The following is a 19,359-nucleotide window of genomic DNA, read 5'->3' on the forward strand; positions in this document are numbered from 1 at the left end:
CTGCAGTGCTATCTGGAGCTTTTAGGATAGGTTGGCACGTTCCAGATTTCCACTGTCTCTTTGGCGAGGTAGCGTTTCATGACAGAACCCTGGACAACCATTTTTAAAGTATCACCCTTGTTTTGAACCGTCTCACCAAAGGTAATAGTTTATACCTCCCCCAGCAGATCATTTAAACCCCTGCCTCTCCAATGGATTCCGTCTTAAGCGTCCGAGAGGGATTGCCTCGTACCTGTATAGACCACAGAAGAAGTCGGAGAGGAAGGCTCCCAAGATGGTGAAGGCTGTTGCGAAGAAGGTGAAGACATGGTAGAGAGATGTTGCCTTGCTCTCAGACAGGAAGAGTGCATCGGTGAAGAACAACACCAGGATAGCTTCAATAAGACACAGAAGGGACAATGAGAAGGGCATTCATGAGCACTGATAACCAACAGAGCTGAACTAACCCTTCTGGAGCGAATCAGTGAGTGATTAAAACTGGTCAACTATTTCCTTTCCCCTGTAAGTCAGTGGTAGCACCCTCCCACTGAGGCAGAAGGATGTGTGTTCATCTCCCAGTGCCAGGCCCTGGAAACTCAGTGGATGAATAATTACTGTACTTCTGACTCTGGGACATTTAGGGATTGGCTTGATGTCCAGAATAATTAATGACTGACCTTCAGGATGTTCAATGACTAACACTCTGACGCCCAAAATATTCAATAAGTGAACTCTCAACTCATGATGTTTGGAGAAGACCATTTTAACTTTGGGCTCTTCATGGAAAGAACTTCTGAGAACAAGATAGTTAGTGAAGTACTCTCCCACTATGGAGTGTCCAGGTACTATGAGCCCTGTACTGGAGTGTCCACAACTGTGTTCACTCCAGAGTTTCCATGGAGGGTGTCCACTCCTTAGTGCCCAGGACTGAGTGTCCACTCCTTACTGTCCATCTCTGGACTGTCCAGGTACTGTGTCCACTCCTTAGTCTCCATGGACTGGGGCAGCAGAGTGGTGTAAAGGTAGAGTTGCTTCCTTACAGTGCCAGAGACCCTGGTTCGATCCTGACTACCGCTGCTGAATCTACAGAGTTTGCGCATTCTCCCTGTGATTGCATGGGTTTTCTCCGGGTGCTTTGGTTTCCTCCTACACTCCAAAGACCTACAGGTTTGTAGGTCAATGGCTTCTGTAAATGTAGGTTGTCCCTAATGTGTAGGACAGGGTTACTGTACAGGGTAATTGCTGGCCAGCACGGACTCGATGGGTCGAAGGGCTTGTTTCCACTCTGTATCTTTAAAGTCTAAAGTCTAATCGCCCCACACCATATGATGAGAACTTTTTAAACTACCATAACCCTTCAACAACAGAATATTTAAAGATTTGTCAGCCTTTAATCCTCAAGATATATAAGAGGAATGGCTCTTGAATACAGGACATTTATAGAAATTTGCCCTTACCTCTTTGTCCAAAGAAAGCAATCTTTTCAAAGAACTCAGTTATCAAGATGAAGATCACAGCAGGGTTCAGGTGAAAGAGTTTCTGAAAAATTAAGAATTCATCAATGGATGTCAACAGTCAATACTCAGAAAGGTTTGGGTATAAAACAAACAGCTGGAGGAATTCAGTGGGCCAGGCAGCATTTGTGGGGGGGAAATGGATAAACAATGTTTTGGGTCAGACCCAAGGCCCCCGATCCAATCTGGCATCTGTCCATTTCCCCTCCACAGATGCTGCCTGGGCTGCTGAGTTCTTCCACGGCTTGTTTTCTTGCTCAAGATTCCAGCCTCTGCAGAATTTTGAGTGTCCACTCAACAAAGTTCAGGGTACTGATTGTAGCCCCCCACCCCACAGCAGCTGAATAGGGTGGCTTATTATCAGGTGATCACTGCTCACCCACCAGAACCAGCCTCAGCAGCAAGTCAGTGTCACACATTGTGGAAACAGACCCAATTTGACCATACCGACCAAGATGACCCATCTACACTAGTCCCGACGGCCCTGGTTTGACCCATACCCCTCTAAACCTTTCCTATCCATGGACCTATCCAAAAGTATTTTAAATGTTGTTATAGTAGCTGCCTCAACAACCTCGTCTGGCAGCTCGTTCCACATACCCACCACCCTCCGATGAGCAGGATCACTCTGCCAATCAGTTTAGCGGTTGACTGGAATCACGTGTTTTTCCCTTGGTCATAAACAAGGCTAATTTCTTCCACTGGGGATGCAGAAGGGTATCACTGACAACCTGGGAGTTTCATGTCCACAATATCTGAATACAGCTTTTATCATGAAAGTTAACAAGCAAAAACGATCTGTTGATCTGACCTGCAGTGAGGTGTTAAACCAGGTAGCGAGAGGAATGAGTGACCCAGCTCACCAACAACTAGTCCTCGTCCACCTTGCAGCCAGGTCCATCGGTGTCACAAACCCTTGCCGACCATGAACTCACTGCCATGGCAAGGATCCCAGCTCACCAGCACCTTAACTCCCACAGCAAGAATCCCGGTTCATCAGGACCTGAACTCCCACAGCAAGAATCCCAGTTCATCAGGACCTGAACTCCCACAATGAGTATCCCAGCTCACCAATACCTAGTCTTCATCCGCCCTGGTCCATTGATGGCACAATGGACAGGTCCATTGATGGCACAAATCCCAGCTCACCAGCAGCTCAACTTCCACAACAAGAATCCCAGCTCACTGGTGGCCCACTCCCACTCTGACAACAAGAATCCCAGCTCATCAGTAGCCTACGCCACTGCCACAGCAAGAATCCCAACTCACCAGGACCTAAACTCCAACACCAAGAATTCCAGCTCACCAACAGCTCATCACCAGCCACAGTACAGAGGCCATCCCCCTAGGAAGCAGCCCTGGGAGTATGTAGCCCAGCCCTACAGCAGCCGTTCCCATCGACCGGAAACCCAGGCCACATGTCGTAGCACAAGATGCAGATTGATCAGGGACCGAGTCGCCTGCCCCACCCCTCCTCCCAGCACCGTACAGCCACACTCACCAGCAGTCTTCCCCAGGCTCGACCACTCACTTTGGGGAGGTCCGGGTTTGAAGCTGGAACAGGAGACAAAAAGACAATAATGTGTTTGATGGGTGGGGGAGCATTACATAGATACATAGATCCATAGACAATAGGTGCAGGAGTAGGCCATTTGGCCCTTCGAGCCAGCAATGTGATCATGGCTTATCATCCACAATCAGTACGCTGTTCCTGCCTTCTCCCCATACCCCTTGATTCTGCTAGCCCTAAGAGCCCTGGTGCATTTCAGTAAGACAAATGAAGAGAGAACTTCCACAGTAAATGGTAGGGTGCTGGAGAATCATGTGGGACAGAGAGACCTGGGGTTGCAGGTACAAAGTTCTCTGAAAGTGGCAACACAAGTGGACAGGTAGTGAAGGAGACGTTTGACATGTTTGCTTTCATCGGTAAGGGTATCGACTGCAGGAGTTCATAAGTCAAGTTGCAGCTGTACAAAACATTGGTGAGACCATATTTGGTGTATTATGTGCAGTTTTGGTCACCCTGCTATTCGAAAGGTGTCATTATGCTGGAAAGGGTCCAGAAACAATTTGCCAGGATGTTACCAGGACTCAAGGGTTTAGGTTATGAGGAGAGACTGAATAGAGTGGGACTGGAGCTTAGGAGGCTGAGAGGCGACCTTGTAGAGATATACAAAATCATGTGATGCAAAGGTAAGGTGAACGAGATGATAGGATAAATATTTTTTTCTGAGGGTAAGGAGTCCAGGGCTAGGGGGCATAGGTTTAAACTGAGAGTGGAAAGATTTAAAGGAGACCTAAGGGGCACATTTGTTTTTCACAGAGGATGATGTGTATTTGGAACAAGCTGCCAAAGGAAGCTGAGAGACAGGCAAAATGGCAATGTTTAATAGATATTTAGAAAAGTACTTGGATGGAAAAAGTTTGGAGGGATAGACCCATTGAGTTACAGCCCTTCAGCCCAGCTTATTCCTGCCGACCAAGATGCTTCATCGAAGCTAGTCCCATTTTGCCCACGTTTGGCCATATCCCTCCAAACCTTTCCTTATGCATTTTAAATACTGTTATTGTACCTGCCACAACTATCTCCCCTGGCAGCTTGCTGTATATACCCACCACTCATTTCATGCACCCACTACCAAGCACAGGCAAATGAGGCCAGCTCAGTTATAAACCCTGGTCGGTCAGAATAAATTGGGCTAAGGGGCCTGTTGCTGTGCTTCATGACTTAATGACTCTATGAGTCAACAGTGAGGAATTAACAGTGCTGAGTCTATTCATAAGATACTTCAACAACACATTTTAACACTAAGCAGAGATATATTTTCAACAAAATGGGACTGAAATTCAATTTAAAATGAGTGATAGCCACACAGACATGGAGGACACAGGGTCACTACCCAGCCTGTGCTGAATTAAATGTTAGATAAACAGACATGATCAATCGCAATGCTCCTGGGTTCGGAGAGGGAGAAGTCATTTCAATTTCCTGTTCCTGCTCACCATTCAATTCCCTTTGCTGGGTTGGGGGGGAGGGAGGGAGGGGGGCACCTCAGTGTAACAGCATGACAAGTGAGTGTACAATACACTGGAGTCATTGGCACAAAACAAGTAACACAGACCGGACTTCTGGGACTCCAAACTGACCTAGCTGTAGCCTTTGAGCTCCATCCATCATTCTCTAATCTCCAGGGGGTCGGGACATTCTCAGCCTGATTCTGAGTCTTACATCGGCATTCAGGAGGCATGGATGGGGAAAGGCCATTGACTCAGCAACTGCAGCTGCTTTAGATCAAAGCCAGGGGGCAGTCTTCTGCCATAACTCCAGCAAAACCATGAACAAAGTCTTTCAACGCCAGGTCCACCCTGAGCATGTTACCTAACAGAAGCAAAACCTCTACCATCCCTTGTAAAGCATCTGACAGCATGTGGTTGTGGGTGGATGGTACCATGGGAATGGCCAGGGGCACGATAAGGAGCGGAGAGTACCATATCCACTCCTTTTGTGGGATGGGATCTTTCCAAGAGTGTTGAGGCACATCACCTTTCCTGAAGCCCCGTGTGGTTCTGGAGGCTGGAGGTTGAGGTTTAGGTCAGTATCTTGAACTCCACCAAGAGTAAAGTTGTTCATCTTGAGGCAATTCTAATGCCGATTCATCAACACCTCTGAGGATGCTGTTGCCCTCTGTAACCCAGGTAAACTTGATCAATGAGTATTCCCACCCTACCGCGCGATCAGCAAATGAGCAACCTTTGTTAGCATTTAGAGATGACTCAGAAAGGGAGTTAACAAAGATCCAGTTAAGAATAACAATGTACATAATTGGTCTTCATCAATTACATTCCAGCAACATTTTATGTCGATACTAGGAACTGCAATCTTGAGCATAAATTGAAGGGCTGGAAAAACTCAGCGGGTCAGGTAGCATCTGTGGAGGGAATGGACCTTTCAGGCTGGGACTTCAGATTGAATTAAAATGTGCCTTCTGAAGAAAGGTCTCGACCCATAGAAACGGCCAGACCTGCCAAGTCCCTCCAGCACCTTGTTTTTTTAATATTTTTTTTGCCACGTGTCTGATTATTTCAGTGTTTTTCCTGCTGGCTTTCATTCCGTCCCTAAAGAAAATATTTGCCTTCGTCATGCGAAAGTTATTATTTTATAGATGTGATATGAAACCTTGATGCTGGAATCATTGTTTCATCTTCATTGGTGTCTTTGCTTGCAACAGATGAGCTGCACTACAATGGAGGCCACACAGCCCAGGGTGCCTTGTTTCATGTGATGTCTTTATCTCACACTCCCTCTCCCCTTTGAGGCGGATAAACGATTATCGGAAGGTTATCACAGCAATATCGGAAGGGCAGGGCAGGTGCTCTGGTCAGTATTAATCCCACAACCCCTCACGCCAACAAAACAAAATACATGGCCAAATCATTATGTTGTGGAAACAACAAACTGTGGTCAGGGAGCATCTCTGGACAGCGTGGATAGATAACGTTTCAGATCGGGTCTCTTCTTCACACTGATGGTAGTGGGCGGTGGGGGAGGAGAAAGGTGGAAGAGAGGAGAGGTAGGACAAAGTGTGGCAGTTAGTATGTGGACACAGGTGAGGGGGGAGGGGGTTAATAGGCAGATGGTTGGAACAAAGGCCAGAGATAAGAGCAGGAGGAATGAGACAGGATTAAAGAGTTGCAAATTGTGAAGCCAGTGGAAGGAACGTAGCAGGTGGGAGGGGCCGGGTGGAGATAACTAGGTGTGAGTCCAGATGGGGCACTGGGGAGGGGAGGGTGGGAGGAAAGGGGAAAGTGGTGTGCTGGAGCAAAGAGAGGGGGGGTTGTTAGGGGTTACCTAAAATTGGATAATTCAATGTCCTATGTTGTCTCCTGCTTTGGCTACTAGGATTTCAAAGCCACAGAGACAATTGGCTGTCTCCCGCCTCTGCTCCTCCCTCACTTTGCCTTTCCAGACCTTGATAGTTTATCTCAATTATATGGCCGTAACCCGTGCTCAGCACTGCGTCAATGTACTGTTCTCAGCATTGGCCTCGGGTTTAGGACCACTTACATCCATCAACAGTAATCCAATTACAAAGCACTGCTGTCTCCAAATTATGACTATTTCAGTAAAATAAATCTGATGATGGCCCATTCCGTAAAGTAAATGTGCAGTTGAACGCACAAGATCAGCGGGCCATCTTTTCTCCTGTGCCCTTTCATGTCATTCTAGCATTTGGATTCGTGGCGTAGGGAATTCATGTGCAAGGTTTTGCAGTGTTCCTCACATACAAGACAAATCTTTCCAGGCTCTTTGCAGTAGTAAAAGAAGGTCAATGTTCATGCATTTAAGGGGCACAATGCTTGTTGCAAGACCAACGTTCCCCACTGGAGATGTTGAACCAGCTTCAAAGTCATCTTGTTGAGTCTCATTGTAACTCATTTTCACCTAGATCACAGCTAACAATGGCCTGTTTCCTTTATCATCATTACTATTTTGCATTTCTTTCATTCGTTTGTTCTACATCTCTTGACCTCACCATCTATATCTCTCGTTTCCCTTTTCACTAACTCTCAGTCTGAAGAAGGATCTCAACCCGAAACGTCACCTATTCCTTTTCTTGAGAGAGATGCTGCCTGAACCGCTGAGTTCCTTCTGCTTTTTGTGTCCATCTTCCATGAAATGGTTGATTGGCACTTTCTTCAGATTCCAGCAGTTGGCAGCTTAAACTCACAACGTCAATCTCCAAACTTCCCCTTTTAAAATTTTCCAAAAATTTGCGAAATTTTAAACTCTCAATGTTACTTACAAACCCATCAATATTCTCATCCACTTTCATTTTTTGTTTGCAATCTCCTCCAGCCCCACAACTCCCTGATTCTGGTATTCCTTCCTCCAGGCCTTGCCCTGTGTATATCTCCAGATTTCAATCACGACAGCATTGGCAATTGGATCCTTCACCTAACCTGGCTCGGAGTTGTGGATACACCCAAAGCTCACGGCCCAACTCTCCTCCAAAAACAGACCTTAAAACCTACTCTTTAAAAGCCCAAAAATCTCCTGAGTACTTAACAAAGTTTATTCGATTGTACTCCAGTGAATCATCTTAATAACTTTTACAAGCCACGTGCACACATGTGAACCCGCACAAACAAACACACACACATAAATACACATAGATTCACACACAAACAAGTGCACATGCATGCGCGCACACACAAACGTTTACATTCTAGAATAAAAGATTCTCAACTGAATGAAAACCTCACAGCAAATAAAATAAAAAATTGAAAAACACTCTGCAGGATCAAGGATTCTCATCAGAGCCGGGAACGAGAGAAAATAAGATAGCTTCAATGTATCGAGAGGTGGGAGGAGTATGGACAGGGTACAGGGAATATTTTAGACAGGGTGAGGCCAGGGTTGCCGTGGTGACAAGCTGTTAAAATCATCTTGTTGAAAGGTTAATGAGTGAAGTCAGTCAACACAACAAAAAAAACAGTCAAACCTATAAAAGCAGAGTTGCCAGACACATCCAGGAGGTCAGGCCAAACCCGTGGAGAAAGAAAATCTGAAGCAAATACAGTCAAAGTATCCAGAGAAGGGAAGAGTCAGGGATGGGCCGTGTGAACACAAGTGTAGGGTAGAAACTGCAGCAAAACACCGATTGACCGACAGTTTTGAGTTCAAGGTGAATGCAGGAAGCTGTACCAATGCAGTTTTAAATACTTGGGAGTCCGCATCGCAGAGGATCTGACGTGGGCAACGCACATTGCCGCACTGGTGGGTAAGGCTAAGCAGCGCCTTTACCACCTTAGACAACTGAGGAAATTCAGAGTGTCTCTGAGGATCCTTCATTGCTTCTACTCTGGGGCTGTAGAGAGCATCCTGTCCGGCAACATTACAGTCTGGTTTGGGAACAGCTCTGCCCAGGACAGGATGGCCCTGCAGAGAGTAGTGCGTTCGGCAGAACGCACCATGGGAACTACACTCGCCCCCCTGCAGGACCTATACATCAGGAGGTGCAGATCCAGAGCAAGCAAGATCATGAGGGACCCCTGCCACCCCAGTAACGGACTGTTCCAGATGCTACGATCAGGCAAACGCCTCCGCTGTCACGCTGTGAAAACCGAGAGGATGAGACGGAGTTTCTTCCCACAGGCCATCAGGACTGTCAACTTTTATAACCCCAGAGACTAAATTTTTGTCGACACTAATAGTAACTTATTAACTTTATTTATATGCTGTAACTGTAATTCTTTTTGTGCACAACCCGCAGGCATTGCCACTTTCATTTCACTGCACATCGTGTATGTGTATGTGACAAATAAATTTGACTTGACTTGGCAGTCAGCAAGTAGTGGGAAAAGAGCTGAGGGAGTGGGACTATTACTGTGACCCCTGGTTCTGGACTCCCCCAACATGGGGAACATTTTTCCTGCATCTCGCCTGTCCAATCCCTTAAGAATCATTTACAGGTTGCAATGGATTCAGATGGTACCTGGCTTGACATTGTCAGTCCCTTGTGAGAGGGATTCCATGGTCTCGTACTCAGGCATGGGTATATCAGCACAAGGTAGCAGGACCTGAAAGGAAAGGGAAGTAGTTACAGGCTTCATCAAAAATACACAACCGTACAAGGACATGTAAACTTTCACAAATTAAAATCAAAAAGAGCTATAGATTCTGGAAATATAAGAAGAAAAACCATTACATGGCAAATTGTCTCAAGAATTGAAATGGCCAATGGAGATGGAAGGGTGAGGCTGAGAGTCTGTGGAATTCTCTGCCTCAGAAGGCAGTGGAGGCCAATTCTCTCAATGCATTCAAGAGAAAGCTTGATAGAGCTCTTAAGGATAGCAGAGTCAGGGGGTATGGGGAGAAGGCAGGAACGGGGTACTGATTGAGAATGATCAGCCATGATCATTGAATGGTGGTGCTGGCTCGAAGGGCCGAATGGCCTCCTCCTGCACCTATTGTCTATTACAAAGGAAGCTAATCAACCCCCCCCCCCCCTTCCCTTCTCTCACTGCTTTCCCGTGCAATGTCCAGGGTGGTGCATCGGTGGAGTTGCTGCCTTACAGCGAATGCAGCGCTGGAGACCCGGGTTCGATCCCTGTTGGTGCTTGTCTGTACAGAGTTTGTACGTTCTCCCTGTGACCCGCGTGGGTTTTCTCCGAGATCTTCGGTTTCCTCCCACACTCCAAAGACGTACAGGTTTGTAAGTTAATTGGCTTGGTAAGTGTAAAAATTGTCCCTAGTAGGTGTAGGATAGTGTTAATGTGCGGGGATCGCTGGTCGGCGCGGAATCATTGGGCCGAAGGGCCTGTTTCCACGCTATATCTCTAAACTAAACTAAACTGTAGGGGGTGCAACACCTGTCCTTCACCTCCTCACTTGCACTTCTTCCAGTCTAATTCCATTAGCCGGGTAGATGGGCAAGAAGGTTGGCATGAATGTGAGGGCTTGAAGGGTCCATTTCTCTGCCGTACAACTCTGTGGCTCTAATGTACTGCATGTGGAATTAACGTAAAGCCCATTGTTATGAAAAACAAAATGAAACAAAAGTAAAGATTCTAACGTAAGATAAAACCAAGCATTTAGACTAGAAAGTGATTTAGCAAAAGTAGACCAAGGGGGAAGTACCAAATCTAGATCACCCTGGAAGACATTGTGTATTAAAAGTAACAAATGGCAACAACAACAAAAAAGCAGCTTACGTCAGAAACTGAATTCAACGTTGGAGAAAGCGAAAGGAAGTTTGGAAAGTGTGGGACAAAAGCAAAAGGGAAAAATGGGAGAGCATGGTAATAGTATGAAAAAAGTAGAGGATGTTGGTCCAAGGATACTTTCCAAGTCATAGTCAAGGTGCCATAGAGAGATACAGAATTAGGCCCCAGGCCATTGAGATCATGCCAACCATCAAACACATTTTTATACGAATTGTACCCTATCCCATTTTATTCTCCACACATTCACATCAATTTGCCCTGGCTTCTACCACTCAGTTATACCATCGGCCTTCCCAATGCTAATCTTATATTCCTCGATTTTCTTAAATAATGAGAAATAAAAACATATCAATCTGTCTTGAATATACAATATGAATGTCTTGAATATACTCAGCAACTGAACCCCTGCTGGGGGCAGACGCACCTCTCTCCAAATGAAATTAATCGTTCTCACTTCTGTCTTGAATAGTTTATCCCTTATTTTGAGATTCTGACCCCTGTTTTAAGAATCCTGTCAATAGGAACATCAGAGCATGTGCCTTAAAAAACCTGTAAGAGTTTTGTAAGTTTCAGTGAGATAAATTAAAGGGAAAGAGGAAAACTAAAGAAAGATGACGCCTTTCTAAGGACAAGAAAGATAATGGAGACAGGGTGTGACGAGGTTCTTAATGAATACTTTGCAGCTATTTTCACAATAAATGGAGAAATCCTAAGATACGAGTTTTGTTTTGCATGCTACTCAGGCAGATCATGCTATTCAGAGTAATTCAAAAATTGAAATGAAACAGAGTGGAGAGTATAAATTTGCAGCACCAAATATAAAAAAGTGCAAGGGCCACAATCAGATAGATTGGGATGATCGGGAATTCATCCCGAGTTTATAAGAAATGCATTTGAGAGTCTGATAACATCAGGGAAAAAGCTTTTTTTTAAATCGGATTGTGTGTGCTTTCAAGCTATTGGTATCTTCTGCTCATTGGGAGAGGGGAGAAGAGAGAATCACAGGGCTGGGAGTGGCCCTTGATTATCTTGGCTGCTTTCCAGAGATGGTGTGAAGTGTAGATGGAGTTGATCATAAGGTCATAAGTAATGGGAGCTGAATTAGTCCATTCGGCCCATCAAGTCTACGCCATTCAATCATGGCAGATCTATCTCTCCCTCCTAACCCCATTCTCCTGCCTTCTCCCTGTAACCCGTGACACCCATACGAATTCAGAATCTATCTATCTGCTTTAAAAATATCCATTGACTTGGCCTCCACAGCCTGCTGTAGCAAATAATTCCATAGATTCACCACCCTCTGACGAAATAAATTCCGTCTCATCTCCTTCCTGAAGGAATGTCCTTTAATTCTGAGACTATGACCTCTAGTCCTAGACTCCCCCACTAGTGGAAACATCCTCTCCACATCCACTCTATCCAAGCCTTTCACTATTCTGTATGTTTCACTGAGGTCCCCCCTCATTCTTCTAAACTCCAGCGAGTACAGGCCCAGTGCCGTGAAACACTCGTCATTGGTTAACCCACTCATTCCTGGGATCATTCTTGTAAACCTCTGGACCCTCTCCTTGCGTTTGAGCAACTCTACCGCTGCTCAATGGATGTGGAGAGGATGTTTCCACTAGTGGGAGAGTCTAGGACTAGAGGTCAGTCTCCGAATTAAAGGGATTACAGCGTCTTCGGAAACATCGCGAAATTCCCACGCTGTCAATGCTTCTCCGACGTCCTAATTTTTGCTGAAATCACTGACAAGTCGGTAAGTACTTGAGAATTTTGAACTATAACATCTTGTATGGGTTACTTAAAAACCAAGCTTCACTGTAGCAAGGCATAAACTGGATTTACTTCCAGTTTACTAATTTAAAAAAAAATTTTTTAAAGTGGTTAAGCGGATTTTTGTGAAAAATGTGTGGGCACTCTTTGAAAATGTACGGGAGATGCATATCTGATTTCTGGGTTGCATATCTGGGTTGGGAGCCCACTTTAAATGTAATGGCTGATGGCCATAAACATCGCGAAAATTCCCACGCTTACCTGACCGTCAAACTGTCGCCTCCAATCTACCTGTCAAATGTCCTGACGGTAAATAAATTGGTTAAACACAAGCATTTTATGGTATTTTGAAATGACTACTTATTTTAATATTATGTGCTTCTAAATGCATCTAAGAGAACCTAGCAAACCTGGGGACAGCAGGCGACAGCGACCGCAATAAGCAACGAAACCTGGCGACAAGCCAGCTGTCGTTGAGAGATTTCACTCCGGATGATTTCTCAGCGACGCGCTGAGATCCACTACGATTCTTGGAAGACTCCTCACGATCATGCCCGCGACACCCGGCGAACTGTCGGCGACAGCCTAGTCACTGGCAGTCGCCTTTAAATTGCCTAAAGTGGTTCAGGCCCTTAACACTGCAACAGAGACTGGGTGTCAGTGTGAAGTTGAGAAAACTGTCCCAATTGGTGTCTGGGTTGATTTGGCAACTGTGACTACCTCCATGGACTGTCCTAGCCCTATGGATCTTTGGTCAGCCCGGGTAACAAAATAATTCAGAACACTACAAAAACTATGCACAACTACCTGCCAATGGGTCTGCCAACATGTCTATCTTCAGGGTGCCCTGTCCATCTATGTCAATCGGAAGGCAGACAGGTTTACTGTTACCAACCCGGATGGTACTTGACACTCAGTCAACAAGCTTCACTTTTCATTCATCGTTATTTTTCTTATAGGCAATGCACAAACAGTTGAAACCATTCTCGCTTTGGAGTCCCTGTGATTTTCCTCCTGTATTTATTCCTTTCCGGAATGCTGAGCGATCCACTGTCTTGGAGGAAAGGTTAGCATCGGAACATTGGAATAACACTGTGGAAGTCACCACCCTTTAGAGGGTGTAAACGATTCAGTGGTAATATTGTGGTGGTTGCTATGATGACGCAGATGTAAAACACCAAAGTAGCGATTGCGCTTACATTCAGAAAGGGCAGGAATAGTCTTGCCTTTCCTCACATTCTGGGATAAGGCAATTGTTAAATGCCCATCATTATCATCAGATGTTGTTGCAGATTCCCAAGGCCATCGATCTTCTTTATTCCTTCACAGGAGACTGACTGCCCTTCATAGTCCAGTACATTTCATGCATCCTGTGCTCAAGTCCACAGCACAGTGATTTAGTGAACAACGTGGGGAGGGTTTTGCACACACTTCCTCTACCGTTGCACAGTGATTATCCCCTTAACGACAAATGAAAGGGTTAAAAGGATGGGTGCAGTGAAGAGAGGCATTCAGACCAAACAGGTTTTGCTACAGGAATACCTTGACGTGGAGAGTTCCACGATAGTTCACAGTCATGTACTTAATGCAAAGGGTGGAAGGATGAATTCCTCATCCAGGGTGGGACCCAGCTGTGGAGCAACAACAAAGCTCATTGTAACTGAGGAACCTCCAGTAATTCTGCAGTGACACTCTGAGCCGAGGCACGGGGAAGGGCAGGAGCCTAAAGGTGTTGCTCCACCACATACAGTTGTGACATAAAGTCGTAGGGTCAAATCAATTCTCTAATCATTTCCATTTCTCCCTCCCATCCCTCACAAGTCATTGCCCCATCTCCTCCTCATAGACTGCATGCACACACCATCAACACAATACCCCTCTCAAATAGGTGCAGGTGATTTGTTCCCGTCATGTCTTTGTTACGTGCCAACGCTGAATTTCGTTTCAATTCAGTTCTGCCTCTTTATGCCCTCCCACCCCTCCATTCCCATCCTTCAGCTTGGACCCAGCATTGAACGGATGGGCTGAATGGCCATCTCTATATCACAATAACTAAGTTCCAGGACTTGCTGGCACAGGCACCATTTATTGCCCATTCAAAAATGCCCTTAAAATGGAACTGCTGCAAAAGTCCCTCCGGTGAAGGTGTTCCTAAAAGGTTGCCTAAGGAGCAGTTAGATCAATAAAGGAGCAATGGTGATATATTTCCAATGTCACCTGCCACTTATCAATTCATAGAAACATAGAAACATAGAAAATAGGTGCAGGAGTAGGCTATTCGGCCCTTCGAGCCTGCACCGCCATTCAATATGATCATGGCTGATCATCCTGTTCAGTAACCTGTACCTGCCTTCTCTCCATACCCCCTGATCCCTTTAGCCATAAGGGCCACATCTAACTCCCTCTTAAATATAGCCAATGAACTGGCCTCAACTACCTTCTGTGGCAGAGAATTCCACAGACTCACCACTCTCTGTGTGAAGAAATGTTTTCTCATCTCGGTCCTAAAAGACTTCCCCCTTATCCTTAAGCTGTGACCCCTGGTTCTGGACTCCCCCAACATCGGGAACAATCTTCCCGCATCTAGCCTCTCCAACCCCTTAAGAATTTTATATGTTTCAATAAGATCCCCCCTCAGTCTTCTAAATTCCAGCGAGTATAAGCCTAGTCTATCCTGTCTTTCTTCATATGAAAGCCCTGCCATCCCAGGGATCAATTTGGTGAACCTTCTCTATACTCCCTCTAAGGCTAGAATGTCTTTCCTCAGATTAGGAGACCAAAACTGTACACAATACTCCAGGTGCGGTCTCACCAAGGCCCTGTACAACTGCAGCAGAACCTCCCTGCTCCTATACTCAAATCCTCTTGCTATGAATGCTAACATACCATTCGCTTTCTTCACTGCCTGCTGCACCTGCACGCTTGCTTTCAATGACCGGTGCACCATGACACCCAGGTCAAGTTGCATTTCCCCTTTTCCTAATTGGCCACCATTCAGGTAATACTCTGCTTTCCTGTTCTTGCCGCCAAAGTGGATAACCTCACATTTATCCACATTATATTGCATCTGCCATGCATTTGCCCACTCTCCTAATCTATCCAAGTCACTCTGCAGCCTCCTAGCATCCTCCTCGCAGCTAACACTGCCACCCAGCTTCGTGTCATCCGCAAACTTAGAGATGTTGCATTCAATTCCCTCGTCCAAATCATTAATATATATTGTAAATAACTGGGGTCCCAGCACTGAGCCTTGCGGTACCCCACTAGTCACTGCCTGCCATTCCGAAAAGGACCCGTTTATTCCTACTCTTTGTTTCCTGTCCGCCAACCAATTCTCTATCCACCTCAACACTGAACCACCAATACCGTGTGCTTTAAGTTTGTACCCCAATCTCCTATGTGGGACCTTGTCGAAGGCCTTCTGAAAGTCCAGATATAACACATCGACTGGTTCTCCCTTATCCACTCTACTAGTTATATCCTCGAAAAATTCTATAAGATTCGTCAGGCATGATTTGCCTTTCATAAATCCATGCTGACTTTGTCCGATGATTTCACCACTTTCCAAATGTGATGCTATCACATCTTTAATAACTGACTCTAGCATTTTCCCCACTACCGATGTTAGGCTAACTGGTCTATAATTCCCCGTTTTCTCTCTCCCTCCCTTTTTAAAAAGTGGGGTTACATTAGCTACCCTCCAATCCTCAAGAACTACTCCAGAATTTAAAGTTTTGAAAAATTATCACTAATGCATCCACTATTTCTGAGGCTACTTCCTTAAGCACTCTGGGATGCAGCCTATCTGGCCCTGGGGATTTATCGGCCTTTAATCCATTTAATTTACCTAACACCACTTCCCGACTAACCTGGATTACCCTCAGTTCCTCCATCTCGTTAGACCCTCGGTCCCCTGCTATTTCCGGCAGATTGTTTATGTCTTCCTTAGTGAAGACAGAACCAAAGTAGTTGTTCAATTGGTCTGCCATCTCCTTGTTCCCTATGATCAATTCACCTGTTTTTGACTGCAAGGGACCTACATTTGTCTTAACTAGTCTTTTTCTCTTCACATATCTATAAAAGCTTTTGCAGTCAGTTTTTATGTTCCCTGCCAGTTTTCTCTCATAATCTATTTTCCCTTTCCTAATTAAGCCCTTTGTCCTCCTCTGCTGGACTCTGAATTTCTCCCAGTCCTCTGGTATGCTACTTTTTCTGGCTAATTTATATGCTTCATCTTTTGTTTTAATACTATCCTTGATTTCCCTTGTTAGCCACGGATGCACTACCTTGTCTGAATGTTGTCTGAATCTCACTGAGTACAGGTTCGGGTGGCGTCATGTGCTGAGGAGCTACATAGAGAATTCAACATTGAACAATCATCAGCAAACATCTCCGCATCCACCTCATGATGGAAGGGGGATAATTGATGAAACAGCTGCCGGTGGCTGAGAATAGGTCACTGGCTGAGCAACTCCTCCAGTGATGTCCGGTCCTGTGATAATTGACAACAACAACCATCTTCCTTTGTGCGAGCTCTAAGTCCAAGTGCTGGAGTGTTTCCTCCTTGATGTCCATTGGCCTCAGATTTACCTGGGTGCTGTCATGCCACACTCAGGCAAATGCTGTCCTGATGTCAATCAAGAGCAGACTCTCTGTCCTCACCCCCTGGAATAAATCTTTTCACTTCATGTTTGGACCAGGGCTGTGATGAGGTCTGGAGTCATGCGGTCCTGGCAAAATCCAACACGGCCATAAGTGAGGAAGTGCCACTTGAGAACACCGTCAATAACACCTTTCCTCACTTTGCTGGTCCATCTACGTTGCATTCCCATCAACACCATGGAATTTCCTTTCCCAGAAAGTAAAGAAAAGCCACATATGTCCATTAGAGAGTCAGAGTGGACAGCTATGTGCTGAGCCGGAAGAAATGGGGGAGATATTAAACAATTTCTTTTCTTCGGTATTTACCGAGGAGAAGGATATTGAATTATGTGAGGTAAGCGAAACAAGTAGAGTAGTGATGGAAATTAGGAGGATTAAAGAAGAGGAGGTACGGACACTTTTGAAGAATATAAAAGTGGATAAGTCTCCAGGTCCTGATAGGATATTCCCTAGGACATTGAGGGAAGTTAGTGCAGAAATAGCAGGGGCTATGACGGAAATATTTCAAACGTCATTAGAAACAGGGATGGTGCCGGAAGATTGGCGCATTGCGCATGTTGTGCCTTTGTTTAAAAAAGGTTCTAAAAGTAAACCTAGCAATTATAGACCTATTAGTTTGACGTCTGTGGTGGGAAAATTAATGGAAAAGATACTTAGGGACAATATATATAATTATTTGGATAATCAAGGCCTGATTAGAAACAGTCAACATGGATTTGTGCCTGGAAGGTCATGTTTGACTAATCTTCTTGAATTTTTTGAAGAGGTTACCAGGGAAATTGATAAGGGCAAGGCTGTGGATGTTGTCTATATGGACTTCAGTAAGGCATTTGACAAGGTTCCACATGGAAGGTTGATTAAGAAGGTTAAATCGTTGGGTATTAATAGTGAGGTTGCAAGATGGATTCAACAATGGCTGAATGGGAGATACCAGAGGGTAACGGTTGACAATTGTATGTCAGGTTGGAGGCCAGTGTCTAGTGGAGTGCCCCAAGGATCTGTGTTGGGTCCACTGTTGTTTGTCATTTACATTAATGATCTGGATGATGGTGTGGCAAATTGGATTAGTAAATATGCAGATGATACTAAGATAGGTGGAGTAGTTGATAGTGAGGTAGATTTTCAAAGTCTACAGAGAGACTTGGGCCTTTTGGAAGGGTGGGCTGAAAGATGGCAGATGGAGTTTAATGCTGATAAGTGTGAGGTGCTGCATTTTGGTAGGACAAATCAAAATAGGACGTACAGGGTAAATGGTAGGGAATTGAGGAATGCAGTGGAACAGAGGGATCTGGGAATAACTGTGCATTGTTCCCTGAAGGTGGAATCTCATGTGGATAGGGTGGTGAAGAAGGCGTTTGGTATGCTTGCCTTTATAAATCAGAGCATCGAGTATAGAAGTTGGGATGTAATGTTGAAATTGTACAGGGCATTGGTGAGGCCAAATCTGGAGTATGGTGTGCAGTTCTGGTCGCCAAATTATAGGAAGGATGTCGACAAAATGGAGAGGGTACAGAGGAGATTTACTAGAATGTTGCCTGGGTTTCAGCACTTAGGCTACAGAGAGAGGTTGAACAGGTTGGGTCTTTATTCTTTGGAGCGTAGAAGGTTGAGGGGGGACTTGATAGAGGTTTTTAAAATTTTGAGAGGGACGGACAGAGTTGACGTGGGTAGGCTTTTCCCTTTGAGAGTGGGGAAGATTCCAACAAGGGGACATAGCTTCAGAATTGAGGGACAAAGGTTTAGGGGTAACATGAGGGGGAACTTCTTTACTCAGAGGGTTGTGGCTGTATGGAATGGGCTTCCGGTGGAAGTGGTGGAGGCTGGCTCGATTTTATTATTTAAGAGTAAATTGGATAGGTATATGGATAGGAGGGGATTGGAGGGTTATGGTCTGAGTGCAGGTAGATGAGACTAGGTCAGGGAGAATGGTCGGCGTGGACTGGTAGGGCCGGACAGGCCTGTTTCCATGCTGTAGTTGTTATATGTTATATGTTATATGTTATATAAAAGGAAAACAAAGTTAGTCTGAGAGGCAGAGATTACAAGGCACAAGGGAGGAGTGTTTTAATGCAGGAGTGCGTAAAGTAAGGTAGATGAACTGAGGGTGGGGAATACTACACAGGAATACAATACCGTTGCCATCATAGATACATCGTTGAAGGATGGGGTAGGATGAGCAACTCAGCGTTCCAAGGCACAAAACCTTCAGCTGTGACTCAGTGAGGTGAAATATTAATCAAGAGGTCCACTACTGCTAAAAGGATGGGGGGTGGGGGGGGGTGGGGGGGGGTGGGGGGGGGGGGGCAGGGGTATCAAAGAAGGTTCTTAAAGTGAGGCTATAGGGTTGGAGCATAGAAATCTTTTTAAAAGGATGATCACTTTTCTGGGACTATACAAAAGGATTCATGACTCATGACAAGAGATCAAGGCGGCTTAAAGGTGAATAAATTCCCCGGGGCGTGATGAGATATATCCTGGGTTGCTATGGAAGAAAAGCAAGGAGAGTGCTGGGGCTCTGAGAAAAACTTTCCAATGCTCTGAGGCCATGGATGAGATCCATTGAATGGAGCACGTCAAATAAGATATCATTATCAATGAAAGGTGGCAAGAAAAAGCCAGGAGTTTAAGTTGGTCTAATATCAATGAAAACGCATAGCTGAATCAAAGATGTTGGAAAGTATGGAGCATTTTTAGATTTTTTAGA

General features: G+C 45.2%; 1 protein-coding gene across 1 annotated transcript in view; it reads right to left on the reverse strand.

The window, feature by feature from the left end:
- The window catches only part of LOC144607549 (solute carrier family 15 member 1-like), a 69,698-nt gene that overhangs the window by 42,841 nt on the left and 7,498 nt on the right, over positions 1 to 19,359 (reverse strand). Inside the window, exons 2-5 of the mRNA XM_078424447.1 lie at positions 8,990 to 9,074; positions 2,995 to 3,047; positions 1,437 to 1,518; positions 233 to 374 (exon numbers count right to left, since the gene is read on the reverse strand). Of these exons, the coding sequence (XP_078280573.1) occupies positions 233 to 374; positions 1,437 to 1,518; positions 2,995 to 3,047; positions 8,990 to 9,047 (335 nt within the window). The 5' untranslated portion in view covers positions 9,048 to 9,074. The remainder of the gene's footprint in view (positions 1 to 232; positions 375 to 1,436; positions 1,519 to 2,994; positions 3,048 to 8,989; positions 9,075 to 19,359) is intronic.

Source organism: Rhinoraja longicauda, chromosome 29 (genome assembly GCF_053455715.1).
Source record: "Rhinoraja longicauda isolate Sanriku21f chromosome 29, sRhiLon1.1, whole genome shotgun sequence".
In the NCBI taxonomy this organism is placed as follows: domain Eukaryota; kingdom Metazoa; phylum Chordata; class Chondrichthyes; order Rajiformes; family Arhynchobatidae; genus Rhinoraja; species Rhinoraja longicauda.